The sequence below is a fragment of the Podarcis gaigeae genome, assembly GCF_964106915.1.
Source record: "Podarcis gaigeae genome assembly, chromosome: 2".
NCBI lineage: Eukaryota > Metazoa > Chordata > Lepidosauria > Squamata > Lacertidae > Podarcis > Podarcis gaigeae.
The window spans coordinates 88,717,498-88,742,735 of NC_139679.1; the positions used below are offsets into that span (position 1 = coordinate 88,717,498).

The 25,238-nt window shown below is 44.2% G+C and overlaps 1 protein-coding gene across 8 annotated transcripts in view; it reads right to left on the bottom strand.

Moving 5' to 3' along the window:
• The window catches only part of GRIP2 (glutamate receptor interacting protein 2), a 390,988-nt gene that overhangs the window by 24,170 nt on the left and 341,580 nt on the right, over nucleotides 1-25,238 (bottom strand). For all 8 annotated transcript variants that reach the window (XR_014560470.1, XM_083723314.1, XM_083723312.1 and 5 more), the window contains exons 10-15: nucleotides 19,814-19,939; nucleotides 18,953-19,105; nucleotides 17,404-17,590; nucleotides 7,378-7,523; nucleotides 6,630-6,710; nucleotides 80-143 (exon numbers count right to left, since the gene is read on the bottom strand). Coding sequence is in view for 7 of the 8 variants with exons in the window: in XM_083723314.1 (XP_083579440.1) it covers nucleotides 80-143; nucleotides 6,630-6,710; nucleotides 7,378-7,523; nucleotides 17,404-17,590; nucleotides 18,953-19,105; nucleotides 19,814-19,939 (757 nt within the window). In the remaining variant the exon portion in view is untranslated. The remainder of the gene's footprint in view (nucleotides 1-79; nucleotides 144-6,629; nucleotides 6,711-7,377; nucleotides 7,524-17,403; nucleotides 17,591-18,952; nucleotides 19,106-19,813; nucleotides 19,940-25,238) is intronic.

Here is a 25,238-nt window from a genome sequence, read left to right on the forward strand (position 1 = left end):
GGGCCTTCATATGTCTTAACTGGGTTCAGCTGATTTAGTGTCTGAGACTTGTAAGTGGAAAATTAGATTCTTCACTTACCTGTGTGCTACACTTCCCTTCTTGATATCAGAGATAATTAAAGGCTCCCCAGACTTTCTGCTTGCTGTTGTGAGAGAGATACCACAGAGTCAAAACTCAATCTGTACCTCTAGGATAATCTTTAGCATTACACTAACTTCACAAAGTAGGCATTATACAAGTCTTTGGAATTCAAAATTGAATGGAAGATTCATGCTGAGAAAGCCTAACACTTGGCCTAAAGTTTATTAAGCATTGGCATTGACAGGCACTTTAAGAACAACACATTTCTACACACTTATCCCCAAACAGGAGATATCTTTCTGGCCTTTCATGGCGTCATGATGAAGGCAACAACATAAGCCCGTGTGGGGCAATGGTTAGACTGGAGGACCCCCAGGCTTGAATCCCCAATCAGCTGTGGAGAGTAGGAGGGGGGGAGAACTACCACAACTTGATTTATCTTATGATTCAAACAACCGAGTCGTATTCACAGAGACCAATGACCTGGACAAGAGAAGAGTAAGAAGGCATCAATTTCTGTTCAGACCCTTGTTTCGTCTCATGCAGCACTGTTTCTGCTCCACTGCAGTTTGACTGCCAACAGAAGCTATACAATTCCTCTCATGAATTGTCTGATACAGTAGAATCTTACATAATTCATTACGTGGTTAATTTATCATCACGTTACTCCACACCATTTATTTAAACACAAATACCATTCATTTCAATGCAAAGGAAATGCAATGCAGCTCGGGGAGGGGAAGTTATCGATTATGCATCATTTGCGGACTGAAAAGAACAAGAGAAGCAAATATTGATCATATTTGCTGGACTGATTTCTGCTCCAGACGTGGGACGAATAAGCAAAAAGAAGCAATTTCCATTCCCGTCAGAATCCTCCAACATCCCTAAAAAAGGGTGAGCACAGATGGCTCCAGAAAAACTAGGCTTGGGAAGCAAAGGGGTGGCAAGAACCATTATTAGGAGAGCGATAAAGAAATCCAAGTGACCAAAAGCTGGAGAGGTGGTGAATGGGAGTAAGAGGAAATACTGTGGAACACCCACCACCCTTCAGCTATCTTTGATGGTGCAACCTTTTCCTTCTCCTGTGGCAGGAGTATCACAGCAGACAGATCCACAAAGATAGCTAAGAGTAAAGGGGGGGGGGGCGGAGCAGGTGTCCTAGAGATTCCACATACAACAAGATGATGTACCCATAGAGTAGGGACGGGGAACATTTTCCAGTCAACGTTCCCTTGTGAGCAACCTTTCAGAGGCTGCATGCTAGTTGTGGGGAAGGCCAGAGATAAAAGTGAATGTAGCAACACATGTGACTATTATCTTTGCACAGCAGGCTGCGTTCCAGTCACACAAAATCCAGAGGTTCCAACACACATGTCCACCCATTGCGTCCTCCCTCCAGGCAAGCAGCAGGCACTGTCGCAGCTCACGGACAGATCCCAAGCAGGCCTGAGGGCCACATTCAATCCATTGGCCTGAAGTTCCCCCAGCCCTGTCACATAGGACTGTAGAGGGAATCCAAGAGTACGGCTTCTTGCCAGGAAGCATTTCATTTCATTATCTTTTTTTCAGCCACATCTGATTGTGGGCAGACCAGGACATCCGACACCTGTTTAAAACTGAGGACATTTTTACCACAGAAATAGTATAGAGGGAGATAGCAAGAATCGGTTCCAAAGCTGTTCAGATCTTTCTCCTGTTTTTTCCCCTTCCTAGTTGAACAAATTCGCCTCTATTGAATAATATAAAAATGCAATTAGTCAGTACCTATGCATAGTCCTAGAGGGACACGGGTGGCGCTGTGGGTTAAATCACAGAGCCTAGGACTTGCCGATCAGAAGCTCGGCAGTTCGAATCCCCGCGACGGGGTGAGCTCCTGTTGCTCGGTCCCTGCTCCTGCCAACCCAGCAGTTCGAAAGCACGTCAAAGTGCAAGTAGATCAATAGGTACCGCTCCGGTGGGAAGGTAAACAGCGTTTCCGTGCACTGCTCTGGTTCACCAGAAGTGGCTTAGTCATGCTGGCCACATGACCTGGAAGCTGTACGCCGACTCCCTCGGCCAATAAAGCAAGATGAGCGCCACAACCCCAGAGTCAGCCACAACTAGACCTAATGGTCAGGGGTCCCTTTACCTTTATGCATAGTCCAATCAACCATTATTATAGCATATCAGCAATAGTAGAAGTAGGCAGAAAGGTCTAGCACTGCAATTCTCTACACATGTACTCAGAAGTATAGCTAGCCGAGTCCAATGGATCTTACTCCCAGCCATTTCCCAGCATTTATTAAGGTTAACTTGTTGAAGGGCTTTTACAGATAGCAGAGGCATAAAATAATCCAACTCTCCATGAATTGGCCTTGTAATTGCCCCAAACAACACTTCTCTCATCAAAGTTAGACATGCACACTAGGCCTACATTTGTCCTGGTACAACACACATTATTGCTGAATGCAGCAACCCACTCACTAATAAGCACAAAAGAAGATACCATCAGAGAAGAAATAATTCGGTCTCTGGAGCTGGTTTGTCAATGGCAAAATTTGAATTACGCTTTTCAAAACAGGCTTAATGGTATTTAATTTGAATGTAGCAACATAGGTCTAGGAAGCTGTTCTGCATACTGGTAATTAAAAGAATTTCCAGCCCAGAATTCAACAGAACTGGTAACAATTCAATTTGCTTTAAATAGTCACATATAATTAGAACACTTTACAAAAAAAAAAGCTTAATAATATTAAACAAGGCAAACTCTCCTCTTAAAAGTAATTCAGTATTGTACTGATTGTTCTGTGATGCTCCTCCCAATATGCAAATCATACAAACTAATTTAGGGGACTACTGATCAGCAGTCAATTAGTATTCAATTAACCCTACTAAATCTTATTAGCCAAATTAAACTCTCATGCGCAAGCGCCACCTCTTCCTGTTCATTACTCAGGTTTTCTTTCAGCTGGCCTTTTAATCCAATGCTGAAATTGGAATGGGTTTGCTTTGTTTTTAATTCATGGAGCCATTATATGCAGCTCAGGCTTATTATCTGGCAATTCATATTAAAGGCTTCATGTATATCTCCATTCTATTCTACCAGAACTCCACCATGCCTTCTTGAGTTGTGAATGAAAATGACATTGTCCTTTTTTCCTATGGTTCTATGTACTATAGCAGGGGTGGGAAACCATTTTGGCCTGGCAGGCAGATCCCACTCCCATAGGTCAATTTTTACAGGTGGGTGGGGCAACTTGCCTGTCAATCACTAGGTGATTGACAGGTGAGTTGTCTCGCCCTCTTGTAAAAGTCCCTTGCGCAAAGTTTGAGAACCACAGCGTAAGCGACTTTGCAGGCTTTCTGCTTGGAACTTGGCATAGCTCTGTCAGTAGAGAATGAGACTCTTAAGAGTCGTGGGTTTGAGCCCCACATTGGGGGAAAAGATTCCTGCATTGCAAGGGGCTGGACTAGATTGGCCCTTGTGGTCCCTTCCAACTCTATGGTGCTATGACTTTCCCAAGTGCAAAGCGCAGTACTATCAAAGCTGTCTTCTGCAGGGATCAGCTGTACCATTGAGCACCCCATGGCTTGTCAGGTTGCCCAGACTGACAAACTGAAGTTATTCAACATAACAAACTGCGGCTATCCAAGAGTAGAAGCTAAAGCTTGCAGACTTTTGGTCACACAGAAGGAAAGAGGAAGGAGTCAGCCTGGAAGAAGGCTAGCTTTGTTCACATCTTGCTAAACCAAAATTCAGTGTGATGTCTGAATGCAGCCTATATGATTGAGGCTCACCATCCCACCAATTGCTAACTACAGGCTAATCACCTGTTTGGAATTATAATTTCTTTTTAAAAAAGAAACTTCCTTATATAATGCTTCATTGCACCAGAAGACTCATGTGTACGTATGTCTGCGTATGTATGGCTTCTGATTCAAAGTTTCACTGTAGTCTGAGTCTGAGGCTTAGAAGTTAAAATATTCTCCGCAGAAGAAATCTGGAGAAACCTCAATCAAACACTCTCTTTCTTAGGTATTACTACATTAAACACGCTTAGCTTTGTGACATTTCTGCAGATCAATAACCAGGCATTTTGACAACAGAAATGCAAGCTGTTCTCAAACCAACTTGATACTATTTCACAAGCTACCGTTCCTGCGCCCTGTTCGCCTTCATTGTTGCAGCTAGCAAGTAAAGAGATGTCAGTCTTGCTAGTAACTGCACCAATTGAGCCCACAACTTGGTCAGCTGGGTGCCTTTGTATGGATCACAGTATTCACACTAAGGGGCATTTAAGCGTGATTCCATGTTTTGAAGGTACCAGCTCATGTCTCAGCACAACAAAAGAGGAAGGATGTTCAACATTCTTATTTACTTTTCCTGATTCGTAGGCATGCTCCCACAATATCTGCAGGGAGCCTGTCTATTTCTGCTTTATGGTATGATAGATGAAGTGTCTCAAAACACATGTCCATTTTGTGTTTTTAATAGGATGCATAATGACTTGGACTGGGAAATTATTCCCCTCAGAGGAGCTTGTGCACATAACTCACATGCACCAGTGACTCTGCCAGTTATAAAACACCTTCTACTATTGATTGAGACAAAGCAGCATTTGGGAAATGTGTAATTAAACAAAGTCTAATACAGCTATGAAGCCACATCTCAGAAACAAAGTGTTCATAAGGGTTTGCGGGGGGAGAGAGATGATTTAAAAAAGCCATGAGAACTCAAGGATAGCTGAGGAACACAAATATACACAGGACAAAATACATTTCAGGTCTGAATTACAAAAGAGGAGCAGTCAGCATAAAAATCTACTACTACTAGAATACTTCTGTAGAATCCATTAACTTAAGACAGGGTTTATAAATTAAACATTGTTCTAGCAGGATATTCCTTTCAAGCTCTCCTCCAAATCCTAAATACAGAGCAGAACAATTCACAAAGCTATTTCTGAGGAGGGTTAAATTCCGCTTCACATACTACCAATGTACATGTGTTGAAAGTCTCCCCTGTCTGCAGTAGTAAGATCAGGGCTTCTAACATGGTTTTCAGTGCTAGTCTTAAAACCACAGTCTTTTCACATAAAAATCTGGTACTCCTGGTGTTCCTCCCCTCCAAGTTTTGTTGGTTTCAGCTGCCTCAGACTGCAATCTTAAACACACTGACCTAGGAATAAATCCCACTGAACTCAATGGAGCCTGCTTCTGAGTCGATATGCATAGGATTGCGCTTTAATTTACGAAGGAGGAAAAGGACTTACTGACATTGCTATTACTAAACCGTTTGGTGTCAACCACAAATCATTTGGTGAGATCACAGATCCTTTTCAAACTTGTGCCAACTCCTGAGGTAGATTCTACCACATGGTAAAACGTAGACCAAAATGAAAAAAGTTTTCATCACATTGAAAGGAAACATATGAATTGATCTTGACCTGCTTACAAGTTCAAAATATTTTGTGAAATTTATACAGTACAGGAAGAGTTTTAATGATGATTAGAAAAAATGATGTATTGCAAGATGTAACCCTCTCAAGCAATCCTCGGAGAAGCTATTTTAACTAAGACTTTAATTAAAGTATTTGAATTAAAGTATTCCAGCTGAGGCCAGAAGAGGCACATTACATATTACACAACTTATTTTAAAAGGACCAGTTGTTTACTCCACTTACTGCAAAACTCAGCAAGTATCTGTTTTGCAGCAAGTATCGCATGCTTTGATCACCTGCACTTGACATACCATCATCAGTTACATTATTGTTTCTTAATTGTTTCATAATTATGTTCATATTCACAAAAGCCCTATGATGCCAGCCACTATTGGTTCCATTTTATAGTCAAGAGGTGGTAATGTAGCTATGGCTATTTAGTTTTATTTTTAAGTATGCACTCATCTGGAATTTGAATATTAAATATAATGGTCACAACACTAGATGCAGCCAGGAACTAATCTGATGTAATTCTACTAAGATGCCTTGACTGATTTAATTGTGAACTTTGGATAAATATCAAAATGTGAAACTATTAGGATTTATTGAAATTACTAATTTTTGGAATAAAAAGGTAAAGGGACCCCTGACCATTAGGTCCAGTCATGGCCGACTCTGGGGTTGCGGCGCTCTTCTCGCTTTACTGGCTGAGGGAGCCGGCGTACAGCTTCCGGGTCATGTGGCCAGCATGACTAAGCTGCTTCTGGTGAACCAGAGCAGTGCACAGAAATGCCGTATACCTTCCCGCCGGAGCGGTACCTATTTATCTACTTGCACTTTGATGTGCTTTCGAACTGCGAGGTTGGCAGGAGCTGGGACCAAGCAACGGGAGCTCACCCCGTCGCGGGGATTCGAACCGCCGACCTTCTGATTGACAGCGCCACCCGCATCCCATATCTTTTGGAATACTGAGTTTATAAATAAAAACAGTGACACCCACAGCATTTTGCAGCAGTTGCAGCTTGAAACTATTTTCAAGGGGCAGCACCACACATATGGTGGACCTGGAGAAAACCTGACATGAATACAACTTCTAAGTAAGCAGCTGTAACCTGAGCCATACTTACAGCTGATAGTAATCCCAAGCTCCACACCTCTTTTCTTGGGTAGCTTCACGTGAAAGGTACCACTGCTGGGAATGACCGATTCTGTAGAACCAAGAAGATTAAACAAGAAAGGATAATGCACTTCCACATTGCTTTGCTGAGCTGTGTTGCGTCACTCACAACTTGTGAAGATAAATTATGGGAGCACACAGCTAAGAGCTATTTCAAATATCCCATCCCTAACACAAATATGGTATTTGAAGAGGAGAGCATAGTATTAATTAATTCACTTATTTCCATCCCAGACTTCCTGCCAAAGGAGCCCTGGGTAGCCAACACATAAATGGTAAAACAATTAAAACATCTAAACATCTAAAAACATCTACCAGGTATTTTGTGTGTGTGTGTGTGTATGTGTGTGTGTGGAAAGTATGTTCTCTGCCATTGGGCCACAGTCCCTCTCCTAGTTAAGTTCCACTAAAGTTGCAATACCACTGATGGTATGCTTGAGGCTTTCCCAAAGGCTGTTCCAAAAGTATACTGAAGCGATGCTAGAAGCTTGAGGGAAACCCTCTGTTTCTAGCTGCAAGAAGGAGTACTTGTTAAGAAGCAACTGAGTTCATGAGCCTGATCTAATTTCTCAACTGCTGAAAACAACCTGGTGCTGCCTCCAAAATCCATTAAATCTGCAGTTTTAAGACATTGTCTGAAGACAAACAAGCACCATTAAAAGGGAGTTTGGGGCTGTATCAAACAATTGTTTCCATACCTGCTACATCAAATTCAATCTCCAGCACAACCTTGTTAGTAAGTGCTGCATCCCGCAAGAGCTGGTTGGCTTCTTCCATTGTCCCATCTTCTGTTGCAATGCTGTTGATGGAAAGCACCCTATCTCCAACTTGCAGGAGGCCACACCTGCAGTCCAGAGTGGAGGAAAAACATGGGAGAGATCAGGAAAGGCAAGAGACTCATAGAGACCCTCAGGCTCCTTTTTCAAAGACGCCAGTCAGAGCAGTAATAAAGGTGGGCAACCAGAGTATGAGTGTGAGGCACTGGTGGGGATCCTCAGCCCCCCAGGCCTCTCTATGTTTGGTCACTGGGACTCTCCCCAAGCGACACCCCAGGCCATGCTACTCGCAAGCTGGCTCCACACCTTGAAGTACTTTTGCCTGGCTGGAAAGTGATAATGATGTCTCTTGCTCGCCTGGAGGGAGGGACGTGCCTGTGCGTATGCAAAACCCCTGACTTCGGTGTGGCTTGAATGCAGCTTCTTGTACAAAGCTATGAATCGCATTCATCACTCCACCCACTGTTGCTTCTGGCCACACCCACTACTAGCAGGTGCCCCACCCCCGAAGAATGTCGATAAGGGAATGTGCCCCTTTGGCTGAAGAGGTCCCCCACTCCTGGTATGAAGTTCTGAGATGCCCCAACAGAACACAGAATCATCTTTGCACATGGATGATGGAGCCTGACATGTTTTGGAGAATTTTAAGATGTGTTCTATAAATTAATGCCAGCTCCTGCTGAAATTGTTTCTATTCTTAGATTAAGCATCTTCCTGACACCATATATATATATATATATATATATATATGTAGTGTGTGTGTGTGTGTGTGTGTGTGTGTACATATTATGTATCTCACTACAACTAAGATCAAAGCTGTATTGAAGACAGAAAAACTGAGAGGTGCCCTTGCTCTGAAACCATGTCTAATGCTACAAAAGTCACATTAAGTATGCCGGAGCCCACTGGCGCCCAGACTAATGGCACTGAACATTACACATTGCTCTGATTAATATGTGGGTAATAGCACAAGCTACAAGTCTGTGGGTTCACCTCAATGTCTCAACAAATTGGGTAATCATTTATCCCTTGTAATTTCCTCTCTTGAAGCCAAATACACATGGGTGCTGCTTAACAGTGCTGAAAAGCCAATATTATTATACTGTAAGACACAATTCCAGGATTGCCTTGGCATGCACTTGGCATAAGGCAACTGCTGCTTGGTGTTTTGCAACAACTAACTCCAATGTTATAGAAGAGCAAGGAGGAGTCAAGCAACAGGCAGGGCACAGCAAGAAATGAAGAGAAAATAAAAACTGTTGAGCAAAAGGGATCTGGGAATGAAACAAGACATCAATCTGTTAATTGTCATTTATGTACTGACACCATGGTGGCATACAACAAATTTAATGAATGAGCTCTGAGGCTTTCCCCAGCCCTCTGGAACAGATTTGTGGATGGTGTGGGTATAGGTGAGGGAGAAGAAGTTCAGTTGTGTGAGCAAAGGTTGTTCCACTCATGCAGTCACTTAGTTGCCTTAATCCAGAGGTTCTTATTTTCTGGTTAAAGAGACAACAGTCACACTCCTCCCTTTTCGTAAACTCCCTTCTGTCCAGTAGTTATTATGAATGGCTAGAGAAGTATTTGAGGAATTGCAGAAGCTGCTCTTTTTATCAATTTGAGATGTTTCTAAAGTATCCACCCAGGACTGTGAAGGATCCATAACTTTAACTGCTATTTTTATAACCACTGCACTGTGCTTCTAGGCAATATCGTCAAACCATCTTGTGGAGTACAGATAAGTAGGAGAAAGTCGGATATATATATATATATATATATATATATATGCAGGTTTTGGTGTCCTCGGGTGTCTTCCCGTGTAAAAGTTGGGGTGTCTAGGCGACGTTTCGACGAGGTCTCACTCGTCATCTTCAGGCTGGTGCTTTCGGCTTCTTGTTACTGGAACAGAGCCAGTAACAAGAAGCCGAAAGCACCAGCCTGAAGATGACGAGTGAGACCTCGTCGAAACGTCGCCTAGACACCCCAACTTTTACACGGGAAGACACCCGAGGACACCAAAACCTGCATTCCTGTACCCGTGAAAATCTACGAAAGCAAATATATATATATATATATATATATATATATAATGTTTATATATATAAACATCCTTTTGCTCTATGCATTAGATAGTTTTAATAAGCCGAGTCAAAAGCTTTTTATCTCTTATTAGTAGACTGAACAGAGTTAACAGGATGTTTCACACTCAAATCTTGCAGGTTTATAAAATTTTGTGACATGAAACCATGCTCGCCTAACAAAGGCACTGGCATGAGATGCCATAGTTAACTTCTTCAAAAGTAAATTCAGAATTCAAATCAATGAATTCCTCTCTGCCCCCGGCTTGGCCTCCCTTTGCTCTACTAGACTCATGGAAAACATGAGCCCAACCAAGTCCTACTTTTCTGTGATCCCGGGGAATTTGAGACCTACCACTCCCTTTCAATTTCATAATAATAATGGCTTGTATACCCAGAGGTTCTCAAGTGCAAAGTTCATAGGAACGAATGTGCATGAAGCACTTGCCATTGTTACAGGGACAGTCTGAAAATGTGACCAGCTCTTGTGAAAAAATGCTTTGGTTAGTTTTTTAATCAAGCATTTGGCTTCCTCTTCCTTTGTTGTTTCCAGTTCTTTCACTAAGGCTTTTGTGGAATCCATAAAATTAAAAGAACACACACAAACTGAGACTTTTAAGGACTATATTCATAGGAGCCTTGCAGCAGCAAGAATACTTATCGCAAAGCATTGGAAGACACAAGACCTACCCACTCTGGAAGAATGGCAGATGCAAGTAATGGACTACATGGAAATGGCGGAAATGACTGGCAGAATCCAAGACCAGGGAGAAGAGTCGGTGGAAGAAGATTGGAGGAAATTTAAAATCTATTTACAGAAACATTGTAAAATTTTTGAATGTTAATGACATTGAAATGAACTGAAGGGGTTCTAGCAATAAGGTAAAAAATAAGATTGGATTGATAATAGATAAATTAATTGGATATGAATTTGCTGAACTAATTCTTAAAAGGGATACAAAAAAGGGAGATGTGAGGAAGTCAGGAAAATAAGTGAACCAAAGATGAGAAATTAAAAAGAGGGATTTTTGTGTTTCTATTTTTTTTAGTGTGTTTTTTTCTTTCTTCTTTTGTTTCTTTTTTCTGTTTTTTTAGGTTAAATGTTTGTATTTTTTGTATTTTATAATTTTGTATTTTTGTGTATGTGTTTTTTTTCTTTTATCCGTTTATTGTTATTGCTAAAACTTAATAAAATATTATTAATATATATATATATATATTCATAGGAGCCTTACGCTAGCGACAGTGGCTCAACATGCATTCCACATGTAACAGTGGGAGGTTGCGCTTGTGTGATGGGTGGATAAATTGCAGCCTTTTTTATTTCTTAAAGAAAGGCAACATTCAATAAAATAAAATTAAAATAATAGTTCATGCAAAGTCAGGGTCCTGCTGTGGAGATGCGACGGGGGAAACTTACTAGTGCTTTAGCTGAGATTCCTGCATTGCAGGGGGTTGGACCAGATGATCCTTGGGATCTCTTCCAACTCTACACTTCTATGATTCTATTAATGAAGAGCTACTTGATGAGCCAATTGCATAAGTGGCACCTGAAACTCTACAAGTCAGGTACATTAAAAATAAATAAATAAATAAATAAATAAATAGCAAAAGGCAATTTTTATTTCTGCTGGCTAATTGTACAGAGCAGCGGTTCTCAACCTGTGGGTCCCCAGATGTTGTTGGACTACAGCTCCCATCATCCCTGACCACTGGTCGTGCTGGTTCTCTTCTACCATGGATTGGAAAGAAGGTAGGGAAGGGGATTTCAAGTGAGGAAATGAAATCCAGAATGGCAGGGAAAGCTCTTGTTTTTATTTAAAAACGCAAGCTGTTAGGGCAAAGGGTATCTAGTTTGGCCCTTGCTTGCATGCTTGCAGCAAGAAATAATTGCACTTTTAAGGTGCTTCTGGCTGGGAAAGGGGCTGGGGGTAGGCCTTTTCTTCTTCAAAAAGGGCAGCCACACAGTCCTTCCAACTGGACAACAGATGGGACACAAATTAATTTCTAAAGATAGCAGGAAAAATAAGATGGCGAGCCTCCTCTCTTTACTAACTGGAAGGCACACTAAATTAGTTCTAACCACAGCCTCATCGTTGCAAGCAATGACCTGAAACAAAGGTACCCTTGAGGAGAAAGGAATCAAATGGCCTCTGCTTGGGCTCTCAGTGGTTACCCAGCAGCAGGAGCATTTCTCGCTCTGTGGTCATCTCTGAATTACCTCACATAATATACATTCTGGCCTGTTACATGTAAGCAAAGTCAAGGGGAGAGGAAGTGGTGGCAAAATAATTAAGGGCCTATTACTATAGCACAACTGAAACAAAATGGGAGCCATATGTGTGGTGGGCTGAGGTAAAAAATCACCTCCAGTCAAAACATATTAGCCTCTTTACCAAGATTAGGGCATAGTTCCACCTAACGTAAACTGTGTTTTAAAACAAAAAAAATTCCTTCCAGTAGCACCTTAAAGACCAACTAAGTCAGTTCTTGGTATGAGCTTTCGTGTGCATGCACACTTCTTCAGATACACTTCTTATCTGAAGAAGTGTGCATGAACACGAAAGCTCATACCAAGAACTGACTTAGTTGGTCTTTAAGGTGCTACTGGAAGGAATTTTTTTTGTTTTGACTATGGCAGACCAACACGGCTACCTATCTGAAACTGTGTTTTAAAAGCACACCCTGCGTTATCAGAGGCTCTACATGCTTTTGGTGAGAGGCTGTCGCTCGGCAGCAAAAGACGTGCTTTGAAGCCACTTCCAGTTAAATAGATAGCACTAGGTTACATGGAGCAAGAGCTCCATTGACTTGCCCCGGCAAGCTTTCGTCCTTGCTGTAGTGAGCGTGATTAATGCTCAGAGCTGGGGAAGGAGCCGAGGGGTTGCCTGCACTGCTTTGGAGGTGATCCAAATGCTTTAGTGGGACCACATGACTGTGGAGATGACTCCATGCTCAGGAAAGGGCAGTAGGACTCATCTGCCTTGCGCTCTGCTTTGGAGAGACTCCAAGCACCTCAGGAGCACCATGTGAAACAGATGAGTTCCAGTCTTCCTCCTGAGCCACCGCAAGCCTCATGCTGCAAGTTGGAAGTGATATGATCACCTCTGAAGCTCAATGAGGCATCGTGTAAAACAATACCCCCTCCCCTATATTGGACAACCAAAACTGGAAAACATCTGGATGAACTGATAGATCAAGCAAGCTGAATGGCAGCGTCATAAGTCCCCATCAAAACTGGTGAGCAGAAACTGCATCTGACTCTGGGAGAGAAATAAGGGTTAGCATCTTGCTATAGAACGGAGGTGTGTGGCGACCCCTAATTTATGTGTGCTCCTACATTTTAGGATTCTGATGGTTTAGGCAGAGGTTCTGTTTTGCTAAATAGATTTATAGATATTTATTTCTTTGATAGTGTCTGTATGGTTTCGTCATGGCCTTTGGCTAGTACAATAAAACTTATCTACTACCACTATAGAACGGGATGGGGAACTGATGACACTCCAGTTCTTGCTGGACTCCAATTCCCATCATTCCTGACCATTGGCCATGCAGATGGGAGTTGGAGTCCAACAAAGATGCAAAGAGCCATGGGTTCCCCATACTTCCTGCTGATGTGCAAATCAGAAATGTCTAGTGTTGACTCCCGAGGTGCACAAAGACTCAGGGGAGCCTCGGTTGTGTGATCCAGAAATTCTCAGAACTCCTCTTATATCTACATTTTGATTCTATTACACTTTGATTTTATTTTTCCTCTCTATGATTTGACAATGCTTGCGTCTGCTACTGCTTTTTGGCTACCAATTATAAACAATATGACATTATTAAAATTATTAGAAAGAAAAAGAGGAGGTAGAATAAGTGTTCATATTCTGACTAGGAGGGGAGAATTTGAAGTGGAGACTCACTGAAGTATCTTGAAAGGAAATATTCAGTGTTCTCATTCAGCTAGCATAAGCTGAGAAATGGGCCTGTTTACCTCCCCCTTCTCAAAATGACAGCCTTTTAAATTCAAACATTTGCTGTCTTCACGCTGACCACCACGCATGAATAGTGACTGCCAGAACAAGCTCTCTGCACTGTGCATAAAATTGGGTCAACAGATTTGTTTCCATAGGCAGAAATGTGTGCAATGCTCGTACACATAATGGCATCCGTACTGAATTGGAGGCCACAGTCAAGGGATGCTAGCATTGAAGGTGAAGAAGAAAACTGACCTCCTGGAGGTGGGATGAGTTCAACAGCAAAGCTGGAGGCATCAAAATAGGGTTTTAAATAGCATGCACGCATGTGACTTTTAATATGGAGCTCCTTCCCTTGCTTATGCATCAGGGAGCATGAGGGGAAAGCCAGAATGAGTTTCTGTTAAATGCACTGATTTTTTATGACAAAATTACAACACTCTCCACCCTCAGAAGGGGCAGAGAAGAAGACACAGTCTGGGAAACCCCAGAGTAAAACAGTCTGGACTACCAAAATACTAAACACAGTGTCTGCAAAAGATATATTAACTGTTCAACAGAAGAAGGAAAAAAAAGTTACCTACTAACTTCACTGGAGAGTGCTAATATCAAAAGTTGCAAAGGGGAATTGGGAGATGGGGAAATTGTGTGAGTAAATCTGTTTCATCTCTGATACTGCCCTGTTTTTATCTCTGTGTTTAACCAGCATTTGTTGATGCAAACCGGCTACTCTATCTTGTTTGAATCCTTCTCAAGGGGAAAAAAAATCATTTGCAGGATCTGAAAGGTCAGTATTTGCAGAATGTGTCTTTTAGAGATAAAAGTATTTATTAATTGATTTTCAATATTTCTATCCTGCCTTCCTATAAAAAAAGAATATTCAAGGTGTCTGCTGCAATCTGGATTTTAAAGGATTTTATATGGACTAACCTAGGGGAAGAATGAAGGAAAGGTTTACCAAACCGCAAATATCACTAATGGGTTTGGGGGTTTTGTTTTGTTTTTTTTTTGTTTTGTATTGTTCAACAAAACTGTCCAGAAGGTAGAAGAAATAGAGGAGTGTGGGTAGAGCAAGAAAATGAGCAAAGCCATCCAGGGTCACTAGAAACCTGGTCACTATGGGGTGTAGTGGTTAGTGCCAGACTAGGAACTGAGAGACTGGAGTTCAAATCTCCACTCAGCCATGAAACTCAATGGGTGACTTTGGGCCAGTTACAGCCTCTCAGCCTAACCTATACCTCACAGGGATTAAATAAGGAGGGGGAGAACCATGTTTGCCACCTTGAGCTCCTTGGAGAAATAGTGAAATATAAATGAAACAAACAAACAAACAAACAAACAAACATGGCAGCCAGACCCCAAAAGCATAAAGCAAAATCCGCCCACCTCACACTTCTGTGGCAACGTTTCCTTGGCCCTCTGCAATGAATCTAATCATCCCAACCTCCAGTCTGATTCCTGCTGATGAGTTTGGGGTCTGAAGTCACCTGGCATGAATATTAACCACTCCTGTGCAAATGTGTGACTCACAACGCAGAGCATGGCCCTCCATTTATGGGTTTTGTGCTTAACAATCTATTGGACAAGTAACAAAGCCTAGAAATTGATTGGGCCTTCTGTGCACTGCCAGATATAGCTGGCCACAAGGCATAACCTCAATTAAAAACCCAGGAGTCTTACACAATATGTCCCAAATGAACAATTCCAAAGGATGATGTTGCATTGATTGAACAGGTGGTGCAGTGTAACTTACAGAAGCTACTCTTTGGGGTTACCAGTGATGTTCCAGACCCCAGGTAAAACTGTACCCAGCTTAGCTGGGCAGATATTGTCAATCTCCACATGAGTGGAGGGAACAAACAACTAACAAAGAGAATCCTGCCGGGCAGGCATGGAAGGAAAAAGCTAAATGCATGACTCATTCAATTCAGGCAAGTCCATACAGCAACACATTGCTTTTTTTTGCTTGGAGCTTTCGCAATAGCATAAAAAAACCTGGGCTGATTCCAAGCCCTCTGGAACTGCAAGCTTTGTTGAAGCCTGATCTGTTTATTTATTTGTGTGTTGTTTTAAAGCAAACAAACTGGTGATTTCATAACCATGAAGTCCACCCAAACTGCCGGGAGTAAAAGCAGCAATACCTGGGTCCATTCTTTTCTTTCAGATCTTATTGCTGGTCTTAGCTCCTTCAAGGAAAGGTGTGATAAAAATGCAGTTGGGGTTCAATGGCTGACTTCGGTGTAAATTAACTCACAAGCAAAAACCAAACCAGCTCAGATTTCATTCCTTTCACCCAACAACTACAGGCGACACAATGCAACCACATTCTACACCGCAATTACAGTCTGCACTACACTTGCGCTAACACTGTGGGTGGGTGACTTTGATAACGATATCCTGTGCCAAAATGGCTACTTGGGCAAAATGGGAGCTATGGATAACAAAAGGAACACACATACAAACTGATTTCCTAAAGCAAGGGTGGGGAAAATCTGTGACTCTCCATATGTTGTTGAACTTTGACTCTCAACAGCCTTCACCACTGACAAGGGTGGCAGGGGCTGATCAAAGCTGGGGCTGATCAGAGTTCTAATCCAACAACATCTGGAGGGGGCATCATGCGGGTTACTACTTAGGTACAGGCAGTGACCGATTCGTGTGGGGCTTCTGTTCTGAGGCACTGCACACTTATGTGAAATCGCATATAATCAGAACACCCATTGAGAAAGCCTGCAAACACCCTGTTTTCCCCCTTTTTGTGACGTTTTCAGGTCACTTCTGGGTTTGACATGATGCATGCATGCATGGTCACACACATATCAAATGCGCCTAAACCAGTCACTGCCTGTATGTTGCTACCTTTCTCATTTTCAGCCTACGTTTATTCAGCATGTCTCTATTTGTTCATGTACCCATATCAATCTAATACAAAGAAAAAATATATTTGTGCATGGTTCAGATAATGCAGGGAGGAGGAACTTTTTCCAGTCCTAGGGCCGCATTCGCTTTCAGGCAACCTTTTGGGGGCCACGTTCCAGTAGTGAGCAAGGCTAGAGGCAAAGGCAGATGGAACAATGTGGAACAATGAATGAGAATTGGTACCTTTCAGCAGTAGGTTGCTTCCTCTACATGCCTTTCTCTATCCTCCACCCAAGAAGCAATCAAGAAGCATTACCAGAGTCCAAGGACACATTCCAGCCAGGCAAAAATCACTCTCGGAGGGCACAAGCAGGGCTGGTGAGGAATGTGACTCCGAGGGCCAGGCACAGATGTCTGGAGGGCCACATTTCCCCCTCCACCCTAGGCCTGAGGTTCCTCACCTGCTGGCTAATGCCTCTTGGAACTGCACCCAATATGAGGACAGGTGCCTTTTCTGAGAAGAACAAAATGAATTGTTATTCCAGAGAAGATGCAAGCTCTTCAGACGGCAGATGCAACATCAACGGAATCTATTCCTTCTGGCGCTATATGAGGGGTGGTCAAATTTAGACCATAAAGCAGAGTGCGCCCTTTGGGTTAATCAAACTGCAGGCTCACCAAGATGATTACAGTGCAATTTTAATGGATTGTAACCATTTCATGGTAGGATGCTTTTGATTGTTAGAAGGTTGAATAACACAGCAAGAAATCATCAAACCTCTAGAATGATGATGTTTCGTCTTGAGGAGGAAATAGAGCAAGCTGTGTCGAAACGGAGCACAAATAGGTAGTCTCTCTGATAGATAATTTGTGGCAGGCACGGGCTTCCTATTACTACTCCCTTGACGGATGTGCCAGCCCAAAGTCACAAACAATTAGAATTCTGAGGAAGGTAATAAAGATGTGACCTCTGCGTGTGGGGAGACACCTCTATTAACAAAAGGGAACGCTATCATTATCATTTGAAACCCAAGAGCAAGGTCTCTAACCTCTCTGCTGGGCTGTCAGGCTCAATAAATCGGATGAGAGGTGGAGAAGAGAGAGTTTCAGTAGCAAAGATCCCTCCCTGCAGCTGCAGTCCAAAGCCATTCAAGGGGTCTCCTCTTAGAATCACCTCTGTTGTTTCCGTATGAACAATCTGCCCTCCAGGTCCCACAGTGCTAGAGGCCAATGACACTGAAAGAAGAGAGACAGCATCAAGGTAGCAATACACTCTTTTCGGAACATCTGCAATTTGTGCTCTGTTTTTACTACAAACAACACCTCCCCTCCTTCATTTTGAAGTACAGTGGTACCTCGGGTTACATACGCTTCAGGTTACATACACTTCAGGTTACAGACTCCACTAACCCAGAAATAGTACCTCGGGTTAAGAACTTTGCTTCAAGATGAGAATAGAAATCTCGCAGCAGTGGCACGGTGGCAGCAGGAGGCCCCATTAGCTAAAGTGGTGCTTCAGGTTAAGAACAGTTTCAGGTTAAGAACGGACCTCCAGAATGAATTAAGTACGTAACCAGAGGTACCACTGTACATTATTTGCTACCGGAGCACTAGGCTTTTGCAGTCCCCAAATGATGGACCTAGGTTTTATATCTATCATGACCAAAACTATTCTGAACAACCCAGAAGCTTGCATGCATTGGAAATTTGCCACCGGAACCCAGTTTCTTAACTGTTTGGTCAAACCCCTTTCAATCCTAGTCTGGGGTGCAGAGAAAGTCTATAGAGGGCAACATCATATTACCATGTGGCCCAGAGAGATGAAATATGCAGCTAAAGCAGGTTTTGAGCTCAAAGAGAGATGCACACAGAACATATAAGTAGTGATGTGGTTACAACATCCTCCTCCTAGCTGCAGTAGGAAAGATCAGCTCAAAGAGGGAAGGGAAACCCAAAGAGAGGAAAACTAACATCAGATAAACTGTTTACCATACAGATGAACTGATGAATGGCTTTGGGATAGTTCCCAACTGCACATTCACTAGGCTGAAGACTGTGGTTGAGGGGGGCCGACAGAAACACATGTTCAGCTCTACTGCGCACATAATGGAGTGTGTGAATTAAGTAACGCTGTCAGTAGGCCTGGGCTTGATATGCATGCCCCGTGATGGAGGAGGAAATAGTGCTCAACAATTTGGAAACACCAACATCCAGATACACCCTCTTTAAAAGGTGAAAGGACAAAAAAGATCCCAATACTAACTCTGAGCACCTTCCAGTCATTAAAAAATATGTCTCTAACTCTCCCACACACAGCTTCTGGGAACCACTGAGGCAAAGGGCAGGAACTTCAAGTTTCTAGCAATTTCTGAGGGGGATTTGAAAGCTCCACAGGGAACTTAAGGGACCCCCAATAGAAAAACTGGAGGAAGAATTGAAAGGATATGCACTCGCCTTTTGTTATTTACTTTTAAAAAAAGAGAGCAGAGAACTGCAACAGTAGTTTAAGTAATGAATACTTTAATTCTAAGTAACCCTGAACAGAGAAGGCCTACCTACCTACCCACCTCCCATTAGTCAACTGCCTGTGACGCTTACATGAGCTTTTGTGCTCCTTCTTTCTTTGTCTTCTCCTCAACATGGTGGCCCGTGGACTCATGGGATGGTTGCTTCGAGGTAGAGTATTAGAATTCTGGCAGGCAAACGCCGATGTGTTCATCGTGGGAGATGCAAAGCTGGCAGCTACAAGAGCTGGATAGAAACGCAGGCTTAGTGTCAGAAATCAGCCTTTCTTGCCATCATTTATCCCACACGTGCCTATTTGTGTACAATGCACATGCCTGAACATATACCAAAAATGTGTAGCTTACTAGTAATTATTTTCCCCTCCCCAAAACACATTAAAAAAACAGTTATGTTAAAACTTCACCCCACCCCTCTGCAGGATGCCAGCGTATTTTGCTGGCCTACAAACTGCTAAACCTGCCAAATTCCACGTTGCTGAAGGAGTTTCTCTGGAGCTTTCATCGTAGTGACTCCCCCACTCCTCAATCACATTCTTTTAGAAAAGAATTAAGTGGAAGATTGCATCACTACACCATGTGGTTCATTGTGCTTTCATAAGGAGCACAGAAGGGGTCCTGGCTGAAGACCTAATCTCCTTTCAGTGGACAAGACAGGTAAAAGTAGAAGAGAGACAGATGACAATGAATACCAAGGGTGTGCTAGGGTAGAGTCAGGAGAAGTTGACGGAAGACTAGGCAACTTCCATAATGGCTTTGTTTGAAGACATGGGTCTACTGGATGGAACAGGAGAAGTATGAGATGTCTTGACAAATGGAGAGGGGACAAGGCTTGTCCACAGGAGCAAGAAATGTGGCAGATTCAGTGCTGCTTGCAGAGAATGCAAAATTGTGGCCAGGCAGATCAACAGAGAAGAGAAAATCAAGAGAGTGTTACATTTGCAGTAATCCTGGCTGGATGTCTGGTTCCAGGTGGGTGTCTTGCAATGCCCTGGATGGTGAGTGTGGCAATAGCTGACGCAGGGATCCCAGCAATGGTGGTGGTCGCTCTTCTGCACTTTGACTTTGTCCAGCATGATGCAGGAAATATGACAAAAAAAAGAAAAAGAGGACAGCGTAATTATACATGGCATGCAAAGTGAATTTGTGGTTATCCCACTATTGAAAAAAAAAGTCAAGAAGACTATGGAAAAGTGGTTCTATCAGGACAGAGTCTTTGTCTGTTTGGGGGACTAAAGTACATGCTATTAAAAGCCTCCCCCCCCCCCAGCCACACAGCTTCAAAGATCCTGGTAGAGGTTACAGCAGTCTACAGACTGCACAAGTTCTGTTTGTGACTTTCAACCTAGAGCACAGGGCCCCTTGCAGGGCTAACCAAATTCAGCATAGATTGACCAGTCCACATGACTTTCTTTCCTCAGGGAAAGATTTAACCATCCCCTCTGCTATATTTCTGCTGCTCATCTGTGGGCATGTGAACTTGTCACTGGGGATAGCATTTGTGGGAGAATCATTGCTTTAATTATCAGGAGGTTATACAGTTAAGAGATCCTCTGCAAACCAAGAAGCAAGAAGTCACTGCTGACTCAAAATGGAAATCACAAAGTCACATGCATGCATGACTCATGATGCTGCCTTATACTGCATTAGACCCTTGGCTCTCATAGTATCTATTGTATCATCTAACCCAGAGTTTTCCAAACTTGGTCTCCAGCTATTTCTGGACTACAATTCCCATCATCCTTGACCACGGGTCCTGCTAGCTAGGGATGATGGGAGTTGTAGCCCAACTCATCAATATATTTCTAGGGAGGGGCCCTTTCTAATTCTGCTACCTGACCGGAAGGCCCAGGTTCAGCTCCTGGCATTTCTAGGTACAGCTGGGAAGCACTCCTTTCTGAAACCTTGGAGAGATGCTACCAGTCAGTGGGGACAAAACAGACCAATGATCTGACTGTGTATAGCGTAGCTTCCTATGTTCCTTTTAAGTGAGGGAGCTAGGAATAAGATCTTCTGCATTTAGGACATGTGCTCCACCCCTGAGCCACACAAGGTGCTGAATACCGTTCTCTTGCTTATCAGCTAAGGCCTGAAACAGCAACTCTGGCTCATTGGCCATTGAAGAAATCTTTACCATGCCTGAATTTAAAAGATATCATTCATGGCAACAGACATTATTTGCCCATGTTAAAGATCCCCCCTTACTTTTAAAACTAGCAAAGAAGAGCATGTGAATGCTCTCTCAATACACACATGGAACAGAGTGTTCTTCAACATCATTTCTGTTGTGTATTGAGTCAAAGGATTTTATATCTGTATTATTATTGTCTGTATTGCATTAGGGTAAAGTAACTGCCTTTTGGTTCCAGAGGGTACAGCTACTATTGGTTCATTAAAGCTGCTGTATTTGGATCCTCTGTCTTATTGGTTTCCTCCAAAAGGCAGGACTGTGATTGCCTGAGATTGTTCCCTCCAAAATGTATCCTTTCTAGCTTGTTCCCTGTCCCTATAAAATGTAGCTCTCCCCTCCTCAAATCTCAGTCTTGTTTGCTTTAATAAAGAAGTGTTACTAGAGAACTGTCTCCAGCATATTATGTCAAGAGAGCTGAAATCACAAACCCCAACAACAACTGGCGACGAAGGTGGGATCCGGAATGCTGAGGAGCGGTTAACGCAGCCCTGCCTCAGAGTCCGTATTGAAGCTAAAACAAGACTCACTGGCCAGCTGAGAAGACGACCCTGCCCACAGGACAATGGAGAGTCCAAGGGTATTGGAGCCCTTCCAGCCATCAGAGCCCCACACGTGGGAAGACTACGTCGAACGCTTCGAGTTCTTCACGGTGGCTGAAGGGATCACCGATGCCAGCAAAAGAAGGGCCACATTCCTGAGCTACTGTGGGCCTGAGATCTTCACGCTGGCCAAGGCATTGCTTGCTCCAGCGAAGCTAAGTGAGACATCTCTCAAAGATATTCTTGCCTGCCTAACAAGCCATTTGGCGCCTACTGAGACCAAGATGGCCCGGCGGATGGAGTTTCATAAGAGGCAGCAGCGTGCTGGGGAGTCTGTATCTGCATTTCTAGCTGAACTGCGGAAGCTCGCTCAGCACTGTGACTTCCAAGATCTGGAAGAGACTCTCCTGGATCGTTTTATCGGTGGTCTGAGCAGCAAGAAAGCCAGAAGACGCATCATGGCTAAAGAAGAGGTTACCCTTGCTTCAGCCTTGAAGGAGGCCACCGCCACGGAGAATTATGAAAGAGAGGAGCTTGATGCCAGTCGCAGGGCCCCTAAGCCACAGATAGAAGTTGCGCATGCCATGGACGAGCTAGAGGCTAATTCGAGTCAGAGCCCAGTCCGTGGGGTCGAGTCAGTGCGTCAGGCCTGCACAGCGCACAAAGATCACCGAGGCAGGTGCCCTGGTTGTGGCGGAAACCATGAGCGGAAGAGTTGTCCTTTCCGGGATGCTATGTGCCGGACGTGCGGGAAGACAGGTCACATCGCCAGGGTCTGTAGATCGGCGGCGTTGGGAGCGACAGGAGCACCTAGACTGGAGCATCACAGACCGCCCACAGTAACCCATGTTCTACAGGACTGCCACTATGTAACGGAGATCAACGGGAGGGTCGTGCAGTTTCCAGCGCAAGGCAAGGCACACGTCAAGGTGAAGATTGAGGGTCAGCTGTGCGACATGGAGGTGGACTCCGGATCTGGATTCACTATCGTGTCGGACCAGACCGCGAGGACATTCTTCCCCAGGGGTAAGTTGCCCCCTCTGGAGCCCTTCCCGGCAACTTTGCAGTCATACTCAGCGGGCCGCATCCATGTCATGGGAATGTGTGCCGTGAGAGTACAGTTCCAGGACAAACAGGCGGTACTCAAACTGGTGATTGCGAAGGGCAGTTGCCCCAGTCTCCTGGGCACTGACTGGTTCCCCGCCCTGGGACTAAGTATATCAGGGCTTAATTCAATCCAAACCTGCCCTGAGATGAGTGAGGCATTATGCAAAGAATTTGCTGGTCTCTTTAATGGAAAACTGGGTTGTTATAAAGGGCCCCCAGTTGACTTCGAATTGGACCCTGGGGTGGCCCCAATCCGACTCAAACCAAGGCGAGTGCCATTTGCACTGCAACCCAAGATTGAAGCAGAGCTGGATAAATTGGTCAAGCAGGGAGTTCTCTCACCCGTGGACTCCGCTAAGTGGGAGACTCCAATTGTCACGCCCCTTAAAGCAAATGGGGAAGTCAGGATCTGTGCTGATTACAAATGTACTATCAATAAGGCACTCAGGGGAAACTCATACCCCATTCCAGTCGTATCACATCTGTTGGCTAAACTGGCTGGGGGCAAGGTGTTTGCCAAAATTGACCTGGCACAAGCTTACCAACAGCTGCCAGTAACCCCACAATCAGCGGAATCACAGACTATTGTCACACATAAAGGGGCGTTCAGAGTTAACAGATTACAATTTGGAGTTTGTGTGGCCATAGGGATTTTTCAAGGGCTCATGGAACGCCTGTTAAGAGGTCTGCCGGGGGTCTTGCCATTTTTTGATGACGTTTTGATTGCTGGAAAAGACCCACAGGAACTGGTTGCGCGTGTCCGTGCAGTGTTGCTCAAGTTCAAGGAGGTGGGGTTGCAACTAAAAAAGGAAAAATGCAGTTTTGGGGTGCCAACTGTGGATTTCTTGGGGTTTAAAATTGATGCATCAGGCATCCACCCCACAGATGCTAAGGTTAAGGCCATCATCGAGGCACCACGACCACAGAACAAGACGGAGTGGCAGTCATTCCTGGGACTTATTAACTTTTATCATTCATTCTTACCCCAGAAAGCTTCGGTAGCTGAACCATTACATAGACTGTTGCAGAAAAAGAATGTGTGGCGATGGGGGCAGGAGTAGCAGAAGGCCTTTGACTCCTTGCGAGGAATGCTGAGTAGCAGGAGCGTCCTTGCTCATTATGATGAGTCGAAGCCGCTGGTCCTGGCATGTGATGCCTCTCAATACGTTCTGGGGGCGGTGCTGAGTCATAGGGAACCGGATGGGTCGGAAAAGCCCATCTCTTTCTATTCCCGTACGTTGTCGGCCACGGAGCGCAACTATGCTCAAATTGACAAAGAGGCACTTGCAATTGTGGCAGGAATCAAAAAGTTCCATGATTATGTGTACGGTCGCCATTTCTCCATTGAAACGGACCACAAACCCCTGTTAGGATTGTTCAACCCGAACAAACAAACGCCACAAATTCTCTCCCCCAGAATGTTGTGTTGGTCTATATTCCTGAACGGGTTCCAGTACACCTTGACCCATGTGCCGGGGAAGCGGTTGTGCCACGCTGATGCGCTGAGTCGATTGCCCCTTCCTGGCGGGAGCAATGAGGATCCTGCTCCAGCAGAGCACATAATGATGCTGGAAACACTTCCGGGGGCTCCTGTAACGGCTACTGATATAGCTGAGAAAACGAAGAAAGATGCTGTTCTCTCCCGTGTGCTCACTTGGGTGGGGAGGGGGTGGCCAGGTGGTCCGCCTGAAGACAAATTCAGGCCTTATGCGACAAGGCAGCACGAGTTGTCCATGCATAAGGGTTGTCTCCTGTGGGGAGATAGGGTGATCATCCCAGCACCACTGAGAAACAGGGTTCTTGAGACGCTTCACATGGGACACCCGGGAATGGTCAGGATGAAGTCGCTAGCCCGATGTTATGTGTGGTGGTCTGGAATGGACCAGAACATAGAACAATGGGTACGAACATGCAAGGCATGCCAAGAGGTGCAGCCAGAAGTGGCCAGAGCACCAGTTCACTGGTGGGAGCAGTCCAAATCTCCCTGGAGCCGGCTGCACTTAGATTTTGCTGGGCCATTCCAGGGGAAGGTCTTTTTGGTTATCGTTGATGCATATTCCAAATGGTTAGAAGTGGCGATGGTCCCTAGCATGGCATCAGCTGCTGTAATCAAGGTGTTGAGGCAGCTGTTTGCAACCCACGGGTTACCTGAGACCATTGTATCAGATAATGGGGCAGCTTTTGTATCCCAAGAATTCAGGGCATTCTTGGCTGATAACTTCATAAGAGGGGTCACATCCGCGCCCTTTCACCCATCCTCCAATGGGCAGGCGGAGCGCATGGTAAGAACAGCCAAAGAATCCATTGCACGCTTAATGGAGGGTAACTGGTCAGCTCGCATCGCGCGAATGTTATTTTTGCAGCATGCGATGCTGTGTACTGCAACGGGCAAGTCGCCAGCTGAGCTGCTCTTGGGTAGAAGACTGGTAACGGTGCTGGATTATGTCCACCCGGATAAAATGCCAAACCGTAATGCAAGAGCAACCCCCCCGGCTGAGACTGACACAACAAGGTATCTCGCCCCT